The 11,150-nt window shown below is 32.9% G+C and overlaps 1 protein-coding gene across 1 annotated transcript; it reads left to right on the top strand.

The window, feature by feature from the left end:
• The first annotated feature begins 280 nt into the window (after positions 1–280).
• Positions 281–8,633, top strand: LOC132549069 (uncharacterized). Its single transcript, XM_060212969.1, has 8 exons — positions 281–338; positions 2,067–2,635; positions 2,941–3,284; positions 3,463–3,666; positions 4,107–4,266; positions 4,413–4,535; positions 5,019–5,169; positions 5,946–8,633. Exons 2-8 carry the CDS (start codon positions 2,358–2,360, stop codon positions 6,183–6,185), a joined length of 1,500 nt encoding a protein of 499 aa, XP_060068952.1. The 5' UTR covers positions 281–338; positions 2,067–2,357; the 3' UTR covers positions 6,186–8,633.
• Positions 8,634–11,150: the final 2,517 nt, after the last annotated feature.

The raw sequence follows: 11,150 nt of genomic DNA on the forward strand, positions 1-11,150 counted from the left end.
AAGCAATTGCAAGTGTTAATAGTTAACGTGGTTGGTGGATTCCGAAAATATGGCAACACAAGTAACGGATAAAAGAATTCATTTTGTTCACAAGATAGTCAGACGTCATTGAGGTAAAGGTCACTCAATAATATAGATTAAACACTCGTATGATATTCCACATGGTGGGAGAGGTGGGAGAAAATTATTCCTCTGCGTTGCTGTCCCAAGCTGTGAAATTAGCGATTCATGGTAACTTACTGGTTTCCCACACAAAAGAGTTCCATAATTATTCCAAAAGAGGAACACAGAATCGAGTATAAAGCATTGTTTTTAGTGGACAATACCGAAGAAGAAATGTAAGTTATAGGAATAGATCTGTTTTTAATTATCAGATAGAGTTGATTTATTATATTTGACATCGGAATAAGGTATATAACATCGTTATGAATTAGGATTCTTGTACCGGATTGAGAACAAGCTTGAGCCGATTGTCGATGCCATAGCAGGTTAAGTCAAGATACGTTGTATTTCATCTCCACTATTGTGAAAAGCTAATTATTGTCTCAAAGATGGTAAGAATTATTATTGTATGATCGCTTTTGTAATTTCATTTGTAAAATCAGAAATGCTCGATCTCAGACTTGTATGACGACAAAATAAGTACTTGTATAAAATCACAGACTTGGATATTTAACACATTATGAATGTTCATAAAATGACTTAACATGTTATATCAACTTATATCAACCATGCAGCCATGTTTACCTGGATGAATGAATTATATAGAGGATCTTGATATGGAAGAAAATCTTTCCGATTAGAGAGATTTTAAGCCATCCATACCACACAATTTTTACCAAAGCAAGATAGATGTGAGCAGATTTTGATATATGGTCTGAAGGGTTCTGAATGTCTGTTTTTGCCTTGGTCATTGATGATAGTCAGAATCCGTCCCATATAAAACGCAAAATTTTAGTGACCACAGCAAGGATTGGCAATCACGAAATGCTTTAATTAGTTTACAACTGGCTTAACTTTTTACCCAAATACACAAAAATATACTTGAAGTAGCTAGCTTGAGTAGTGTTGATTAAAATTTGTTTCAAGGCTTTTGGGGCTTTTTGTGAAAAAAGTCATTAAGTAAGTGTATTTCGTAGTTTCAACATAATGACAGATAAAATTACACCTAATACTTGCTTTTTATTTAAAATTTCAATTACTTCATGTAGTTGTTCAATTGACATGATGGATTATAGTCTATATAAGTAATCAATAAGGCACAATGCAAAGTTATTCTCCTTAGGTACCTGATAGGAAAAAAATTGTTTTAACATGTGGATAGCCTTACTAGTAATCTAACACAGTGATAATTAGAGCTAAAAAGTCAAGCCTTTTACAAATGTGTGATGGCTGTAAATCATATGTGGGTGGAAAGATAATTAATTTTCTAATAACATGCATATGTGACAAATTAATGAAATGTTGTCAACCAAGTTTTTTCACTCATTTTCCTTAACAACTTTACTTTCCAGCATATTTACAATGGCTTCCACTATGTGGAATCTTAAGCCTTCCAAAAAGTCAATTTTTGTGAGATGGGCAGAAATGGTAGATTTATAACAACAAGTAATTTTTAAGCATTTCAGATCTTCCCAGTAGACCAGCTCTCTCAGTTTTTAAGCAATTTCTTTGAAAATAGTGTTGATAACCACGGCATGAAATTGGCATTTATTTTTTCGTCTGATGTGATACTGTTGCTATTTGTACAATTTGTTTAGGTGTCTATGGCAAAAGTTTAAATATCTGAGTCATCCCACATTATTAAGGGGTATAACATGTTCACAAAATGTTGGTAAAACTTAAAGTACTGAAGGGAAGTAATCCTGCCCCAGAAATAATGGAGAACAAAAGAGCAGGCATGATCGCTAATGAGTATCTGGTTACAAAAAATATATGAACATATTGCCAGTAATTCTCAGACTTAACACTTTTTTATGCAACGCTCTTGTATGTATGCTTTTCTGCAGATATCAATATACCTTATATTATATTTGATATTATGAATATTCTTTTTGTTTATGCAGGTGATTGCAATGGTGATGCAGATTTGGACCATGGAGTGGACAAGATGTTATTTTTAAGACAAACCAGATGCTCTTTTGTCATGGCACTTAATTTTCCTCCTTTTCTTCTAATGTCAGGGGATATGAAACAATCTATTTCAAATCCAACTTCTCATAAATGAATGAAAAATGTTTTATTGCTATTAGTAATGTTTTCCAGAAATTCCTGATTTTATTAAGTAAAAGCATCTTAATGAAGAAATAGCAGAATCTGGTTACGCCATTCATGTAATTTTAAAAAATCCAAGTAAAATGAAGAAAAAGAAGACTATCATTTATGCAATATTTATTGCCATTGGTGTATATATGTGTGTCCAAGTAAGTTATTTTAATGAGGCATATAGCCCTCTCCAAGTTCTGTCAGATGCCCGGAGTGAAGCAAAGCGTCTGCTTCGGTTTATTACTCTACAACATTTCCAATGTAACTCCACTATACAAATCTCAAATAACACATACTGGCCCATCTGTACAGAGAAGGAAGGAGGTGTTAACATTGACACAAGGGGCAAGAAACTAGCATATTCTATAGGGCAAGTATTCCATTAGTGGATCACTTATCTGAAAGCATATGTAAACTAGGTATTGTACATGAATTTGATTAAAAAGATGCATGATTATTTCTCTTCATGATTCTGTTACATTTTGGATATATTTATTTGATTTGTCACTGTTTCAATTAATGATTACTTGTATTTGCCATCACAAAATCTTTCTTTAAATAATGCACAGAACATTTTTAACATAAGAATAAGACATTTGTAGTAACTGGGATTCTGTGTCTTCTTGTATTCGAGTCATTATGCTTGTTAATAAATGATATTTTCTTTTTTTTCAGACCTAAAGGTGATTTAGAATTTGAAAGGATTATTGCAAAAAATTTGTCTTTTAATCTGTACATGTTTGGTACAGATTTGCCAAGTTCTGACTTCTCTCTGTACTCGAACACCTCACGCAACATGCATATGTCTGTTGTACCAAATGATCCGGCTGATTTTGTACGCAACTCCTATGATACACAGACAGTTAATAATGTGATGCTCAGTCTTGGCCATACCTATATAGACATCCTGAAGATGGATCACTTCATGGACAGCAGTCATTCACATGATGTCCTGTACTTCATGATCAAAGACAAGCTTCTTTCTCGTGTTGGACAACTCCATATTGCCCTCCACATTGGTAAGTAACAGACAAGTTTCTCATTCTTTCTGATAAAGTGACACTTTGGCAACTTGTATTGTATCACTTGATTGAAAATTTCATTTCCTAACAGTGTTATTTTGATATATGAAAAGTTATCAAGATACCTTGAAGTCTGTTGTGAACTCAGTTTTTATCAACAAAGTTTTTGTTCCAGACAAAGTTGATGATGACTATCTGTACAGTTGGTATCGTGCTCTGTACAATCTGTTCCATGATGCTGGATTCCGTTTGTACCACACTGCTGCAAATGACCAGCTCTGTCTTCAAGTCACCCTTATGGAATCCTGTGTTTATTACATGTCGTGGGTCAGGGACCCTGGTCCAAGAGCTTTTATACTCTACCCACCTGCCCAGGATGGTAAGTGAACTTCTTAATCCTGTAGTATACATTGCCTTGTCCAGGTCCTTTGTGATCTTCAAACAAGGACAAAAATTGTCCTTCATATTTTGCATTGAAACCATTCCGATTGCATTTTGAGGCAGCAGAGGACCCCATATGTTTGGGAATATGTCATTCAATAAATACAGAATCACCCCACTTAACCTAAAATGGACTCAATTGATAAAATAACTAATGTGAACTAAATACATCTTGGTCTGGACCCCCTCAGATTGTAAGCAATCCACCCCAAAAGGTAATCTAATAAAAAAGTTTACTGGCTTAATAGAATTTTCATTCTCTTCAGATTTATACTCTTCTCTAGTTTATCACAAATCTAGAAGTGAGATAAAAACTACCGAGATATGTTAACAATGCCATGATGCATTCTGTCATTAAATGTTAATGTCTGAATTAAGGATCAGAGGAGTCAGAAGTGGAGCGTCTTGTGGACTATCTGGAAAATGAGGATGCGTCTTGCTCTGAAAGTTTGGATATCAGAATTAGTAATTCCTTGCCCCTGGACATCTGTTTGAATGAAGGATACTTACATAAGCCTTGTAACATCATCATTGTAAGGTATGTGTTAAGTTGGGCATGTACTGACATTACATATTGGTTATGTATGTTGTATGGCTGTTAAATTGTAGTTAAAAACTGGTAAATCATGAGTGTATGAAAGAGTGCACAAAGGGAGATAAGTCTCTATTTGCTTGGTGTTGTAGGAACAAAGGTACAAGTATTACAGTGTCCAGCCTGTCCAAAGGTCAATGTCATGCTGTGGTGCTGGAAACCCAATTATCTAGTTACAACTATAACATCAGTGAATTCTTTGTGAATGTTAAAGGGTAAGACACAAACCAATATAAAGTAGAAATAGTTAACATGAAGCTTTGACTATATCTACAAATGATTCCTAAATATTACACGACAAAAACATATGCTTAAGGATTATTTTAAAAATTGTCTATTATATGCACATGCTATGTATTTATTAGCTTGTTCACATTGAAGCTAATGATTGATTTAAAATTGCTTCAGAATCAATGATCTATCATTATATCTCATACACCAAGGGATTGATTATTCTTTTATTGTACACTGAAAGGAGAAATAAGTTCAATATTTTGTAATTCATATCAGAATAAAAAATTGTGGTCTGATGAAGTTCAGTGGTAAAATTTGTTTCATCACCTTTTGTATTTACTTAAAGTTTTCACATCTAATTATAAGTCAAACAGTGACCAATCATTATTGAGAGATCACATTTAGAGATAAAGTAACTTATCAGAAATTAACATTACACCTCATTGTATGTTGTTTACTTTAAGGTCATTGTTGCCTGCGATGACCCACCACACCACCCTGATTGATGCATTAGACCAACACCTTCACACAGGAAGTTCTAATATCCTGTACATGGACATGCCAGAACTGTTCTGGGACATGATTGGTCCTCTTCTTGACTCAGGACATATACAGGTATATTTCAGCTCTCGTTCACTGACATCTTTATACTGTTGTTGTACAGATTGATTGTCTTAGACCGTGCTCCTCACATAGAATGTTCAACAGTATTTAACAAATGCATGTCCTTGCTGTCTAAAAAGCAAATTCAATAAATTTTTCCACCCCCATCGAACAGAAGTATCCAACTTTCTGTCACAGTAAAACATTTTTATTTTCATAAACAAAGATTACCAGCATGCAGAGAACACAAACATGTGAACTGAAAGGTACCTTTCACTCCCATTGGTCATGATGTGTCAGGGTCAATGGAGGTTATTAACGTCATTAATAATCACCATCGAGATTTCATATGAAAATGAGAAATTTCTTAATATATCATGGTTGTACAGTCACATATAAACTTTTGTCTAGATAGTGAAGAATCTCTTCCTCAGATGGAGATTTGTCTGTCATAGAGCCTTGGCTTAGACAGTCAGAAATATTGTCCCTAGGATTTCTCTCTCCCACAGCTTTTGGCTAGATAGTCAGGAATCTCTTCCCCAGGTAGAGATTGCTTTGTCATAAAGACTTTTGTTGAACAGTCATGGATTCCCTCCTCTTGTGGTTTTGATAGTTAAGAATTCACTCCTTTGGTAGAAATTTTTGTCCGAAATTTGAAGGAAAGATAGTAGAGAATCTCATTGGATAGAGATTTATCCTGCACTACTCTAGAGCAAGTGATTAATATTATTAATCTGTTAGTTGTATTTATGATGCAGTAAAAATTATATTTGATGTTTTCATTTCAGAGTGTAAATCAGCTGATAGTAAATGTTGATGTTTGGAATGAACTAAGTGTGAAGCCATCACATAATATTCGCAGAAGATTCAGTGAACTTAAAAGAATTGGAGCCTATGGCTTCCAGATTTACAAGTCAATGACACTACTGGATACCCATGCTCTTCATTTTCAGAGTAATCTTAAAACAAACAGGAAATGTTGTCATAGAATCAACTTTGTACGTACCAAGCATGTCAGCATTACATAATACACAATGCTGGTTGTGATAGAGTTTGTGATGGATGGATGTGCTGTAGAGACCTGTTGGTATAGTGTTAATTGTGTTTATTGATTCAAGCTATCGACTGAAATGAAAGTGTTAATATGACTACGGATTTGACTTTATAAATGAGCTCAAAACTGAACAATCTGTGCCATGCTGCATTAAATCACCATCTTATCTTAATATTTCCTACATCTTCTTACAGTATTGTCACTGGTAACAAACTATGTCAGGCTAGCTAAAATGTTAGTAATATGTTGTTTTTTTATCAAAAAGTTGATGAAAAAATGCTGAGTAGTTAAATGTAATTTAAAAATTAAAAAATTATTTATTTTTAATCAGGCAAGTCACATGACTTTCCATTTTTTGTTAACCATAGATATTTTCAGTCTGTGGAAATCCACGTGATAGATTAGGGAATTTTAAGGTATCATTTTACTACAGATAGCTGCTGTGATGCATAGAAAATGTATTTTGATACAACCCCACAAATAATCCTGCTCCAGGTCTTTTTATTTAATGCAAAAATATCATACAGTCCAACTTTTAAAATGTAAGAATTATTTTAGAAGGTAGCAATATGATAGCTGAATAAGATGAATTGTATTGGAGATGAAATGTAACTAATATACTTAGGAATCAATGGATTGTTTGTTGTTAGCAACATTTTTAGGTCACCTGAGACAAAATCTCATGGTGACCTATTGTAATCACCTTTTGTCCAGCATTGTGTGTCACTAACTTTTAACATTTTTGATTTCATCTGGAAAACTTTTGAACCATTTTCAATGCAATAATGCAGAAACCTTTCATGGCCATAGGTGTACCTAAATTGTAAATTGTACAGTCCCTACACCATGTGGCCTGATAGGTTGGGTCAAAAAGGGTCAAATTGATAGAAACTTATAAAATCTTTTTTTTCAATACCAAAGTATGGTGGAATGAAATACTCTTCATGGATAGAAAGGCCTTCAGATGCTTTACAAATATTGTAAATTTCATGACCTGAAGGTTTCACATTTCTCCATGGGGAGGGGGTAAAATACTAGTTTATAAAGAAAATAACATTTTTGAACATTATTTTTGTATTTTCTATGAGAAATAGTTCAAACTTTGTTAGAATTATTTGTGTAAGATGACAAGTTTGATGATATGCACATATTGATTCTTGCTGATCCCAGGGGCTGGTGGGCAGGTTTAAAAGGGGTCACATTGACTCGTATGTCAAAGATCCTCTCAGTACTTGGATATGATAGGATCTATTAAATACTGTTGATTGATGGAAGAGTTCAATAGGAAAATTACGTTTTTGTGTGTAATTTCCTTTATTTCAAACTTGGTTAAAAGTCTTAGCACGGGACAGCAGTTAATGTTTTGCACAGTTTACATTTGCATTACATGTATATTGTAGTTAAAATTATCTAACTTGTATTAACAAGATTATCTTTAAGATGGAAACTTACCTAAAACTGACTTTGAGAAAGAAAATCAATTTTAAGATTTTTTTCACCCGTTAAAATACTGTACAAATGATTATTTCCTTGGATAGATACAAATGTTCTATCCTTGTTTGATACATTGCTACAAAATGAAGACCTTTCTTCCAATATGTGTTGTTGTGTAGACAATTCAATAAATAATTCAGAATTATAGGTAGGTGGTACATAAAATTGAACTTTTCAGAGACATGCCTGTAAACTCATCTTGTCTGAAGGATCAAGATGAGCTTCTGCCATACCATGTCGTCCCTTTGTCAGTCCTCCATTTTAGAATCCGTCATTATGAGTGCCCCAATTCTCTTGGTAGAGCAAATTCTTTAAATCCTACTGTAGAAATGATAGGTTTTTGACCCAATTTCTTTTGAAACATTCTAGGATGAAAGAGACTTTCGTATAAATAGTTCGACTGAACCCCTAGGGACGAAGACATGGAGCCAATGAGAAATATCTTATAAACTTTTAGAAATAATTTTCCTTTAATTTGTATAAAACAATCAGGTAAGCAATACAGTCCCTATGGATCTCTTTTTACTGAAATTAAAACCATAACTCATATTACATTGAAATTGAGGGCTAGCATTACTGATGAAGTACATATATTTCCTTGAACTTTTGAGATCTAAGATCTAAAGTCTACTGAATTCTCTTACAGATAAACCATTAATCAGACTAGATAAGATCTAAGTCTACTGAATTCTCTTACAGATAAAACACCAATCAGACTAGATAAGATCTAAGTCTACTGAATTCTCTTACAGATAAAACACTAATCAGACTAGATAAGATGTAAAGTCTACTGAATTCTCTTACAGATAAAACACTAATCAGACTAGATAAGATCTAAGTCTACTGAATTCTCTTACAGATAAAACACTAATCAGACTAGATAAGATGTAAAGTCTACTGAATTCTCTTACAGATAAAACACCAATCAGACTAGAGTCTACTGAATTCTCTTACAGATAAAACACCAATCAGACTAGATAAGATCTAAGTCTACTGAATTCTCTTACAGATAAAACACCAATCAGACTAGATAAGATGTAAAGTCTACTGAATTCTCTTACAGATAAAACACCAATCAGACTAGATAAGATGTAAAGTCTACTGAATTCTCTTACAGATAAAACACCAATCAGACTAGATAAGATGTAAAGTCTACTGAATTCTCTTACAGATAAAACACTAATCAGACTAGATAAGATGTAAAGTCTACTGAATTCTCTTACAGATAAAACACCAATCAGACTAGATAAGATGTAAAGTCTACTGAATTCTCTTACAGATAAACCATTAATCAGACTAGATAAGATCTAAGTCTACTGAATTCTCTTACAGATAAAACACCAATCAGACTAGATAAGATGTAAAGTCTACTGAATTCTCTTACAGATAAAACACCAATCAGACTAGATAAGATGTAAAGTCTACTGAATTCTCTTACAGATAAAACACTAATCAGACTAGATAAGATGTAAAGTCTACTGAATTTCTCTTACAGATAAAACACCAATCAGACTAGATAAGATCTAAGTCTACTGAATTCTCTTACAGATAAAACTCCAATCAGACTAGATAAGATCTAAGTCTACTGAATTCTCTTACAGATAAAACACTAATCAGACTAGATAAGATGTAAAGTCTACTGAATTCTCTTACAGATAAAACACTGATCAGACTAGATAAGATCTAAGTCTACTGAATTCTCTTACAGATAAAACTCCAATCAGACTAGATAAGATCTAAGTCTACTGAATTCTCTTACAGATAAAACACCAATCAGACTAGATAAGATCTAAGTCTACTGAATTCTCTTACAGATAAAACACTAATCAGACTAGATAAGATCTAAGTCTACTGAATTCTCTTACAGATAAAACACTAATCAGACTAGATAAGATCTAAGTCTACTGAATTCTCTTACAGATAAAACACCAATCAGACTAGATAAGATCTAAGTCTACTGAATTCTCTTACAGATAAAACACTAATCAGACTAGATAAGATCTAAGTCTACTGAATTCTCTTACAGATAAAACTCCAATCAGACTAGATAAGATCTAAGTCTACTGAATTCTCTTACAGATAAAACACCAATCAGACTAGATAAGATCTAAGTCTACTGAATTCTCTTACAGATAAAACACTAATCAGACTAGATAAGATGTAAAGTCTACTGAATTCTCTTACAGATAAAACACTAATCAGACTAGATAAGATCTAAGTCTACTGAATTCTCTTACAGATAAAACACTAATCAGACTAGATAAGATGTAAAGTCTACTGAATTCTCTTACAGATAAAACACCAATCAGACTAGATAAGATGTAAAGTCTACTGAATTCTCTTACAGATAAAACACCAATCAGACTAGATAAGATCTAAGTCTACTGAATTCTCTTACAGATAAAACACTAATCAGACTAGATAAGATCTAAGTCTACTGAATTCTCTTACAGATAAAACACCAATCAGACTAGATAAGATCTAAGTCTACTGAATTCTCTTACAGATAAAACACTAATCAGACTAGATAAGATGTAAAGTCTACTGAATTCTCTTACAGATAAAACACCAATCAGACTAGATAAGATCTAAGTCTACTGAATTCTCTTACAGATAAAACACTAATCAGACTAGATAAGATGTAAAGTCTACTGAATTCTCTTACAGATAAAACACTAATCAGACTAGATAAGATGTAAAGTCTACTGAATTCTCTTACAGATAAAACACCAATCAGACTAGATAAGATGTAAAGTCTACTGAATTCTCTTACAGATAAAACACTAATCAGACTAGATAAGATCTAAGTCTACTGAATTCTCTTACAGATAAAACACTAATCAGACTAGATAAGATCTAAGTCTACTGAATTCTCTTACAGATAAAACACTAATAAGTCTACTGAATTCTCTTACAGATAAAACACCAAACAGACTAGATAAGATGTAAAGTCTACTGAATTCTCTTACAGATAAAACACTAATCAGACTAGATAAGATGTAAAGTCTACTGAATTCTCTTACAGATAAAACACCAATCAGACTAGATAAGATGTAAAGTCTACTGAATTCTCTTACAGATAAAACACTAATCAGACTAGATAAGATGTAAAGTCTACTGAATTCTCTTACAGATAAAACACCAATCAGACTAGATAAGATAAAACACCAATCAGACTAGATAAAGTCTACTGAATTCTCTTACAGATAAAACACTAATCAGACTAGATAAGATGTAAAGTCTACTGAATTCTCTTACAGATAAAACACCAATCAGACTAGATAAGATGTAAAGTCTACTGAATTCTCTTACAGATAAAACACCAATCAGACTAGATAAGATGTAAAGTCTACTGAATTCTCTTACAGATAAAACACTAATCAGACTAGATAAGATGTAAAGTCTACTGAATTCTCTTACAGATAAAACACCAATCAGACTAGAT

This window comes from Ylistrum balloti, unplaced genomic scaffold (genome assembly GCF_031769215.1).
Source record: "Ylistrum balloti isolate Yb309-2 unplaced genomic scaffold, AGI_CSIRO_Ybal_v1 Utg370042, whole genome shotgun sequence".
Taxonomy (NCBI): Eukaryota; Metazoa; Mollusca; class Bivalvia; order Pectinida; family Pectinidae; genus Ylistrum; species Ylistrum balloti.

Excerpts from the sequence above, each read along its gene's own strand:
- LOC132549069 (XM_060212969.1), top strand. The coding sequence starts at position 2,358 with ATGAAGAAAAAGAAGACTATCATTTATGCAATATTTATTGCCATTGGT. Across the intron at positions 3,285-3,462 it reads CCATATTGCCCTCCACATTG|ACAAAGTTGATGATGACTAT; the intron begins GTAAGTAACAGA and ends TTTTTGTTCCAG. Across the intron at positions 4,536-5,018 it reads TTCTTTGTGAATGTTAAAGG|GTCATTGTTGCCTGCGATGA; the intron begins GTAAGACACAAA and ends GTTTACTTTAAG.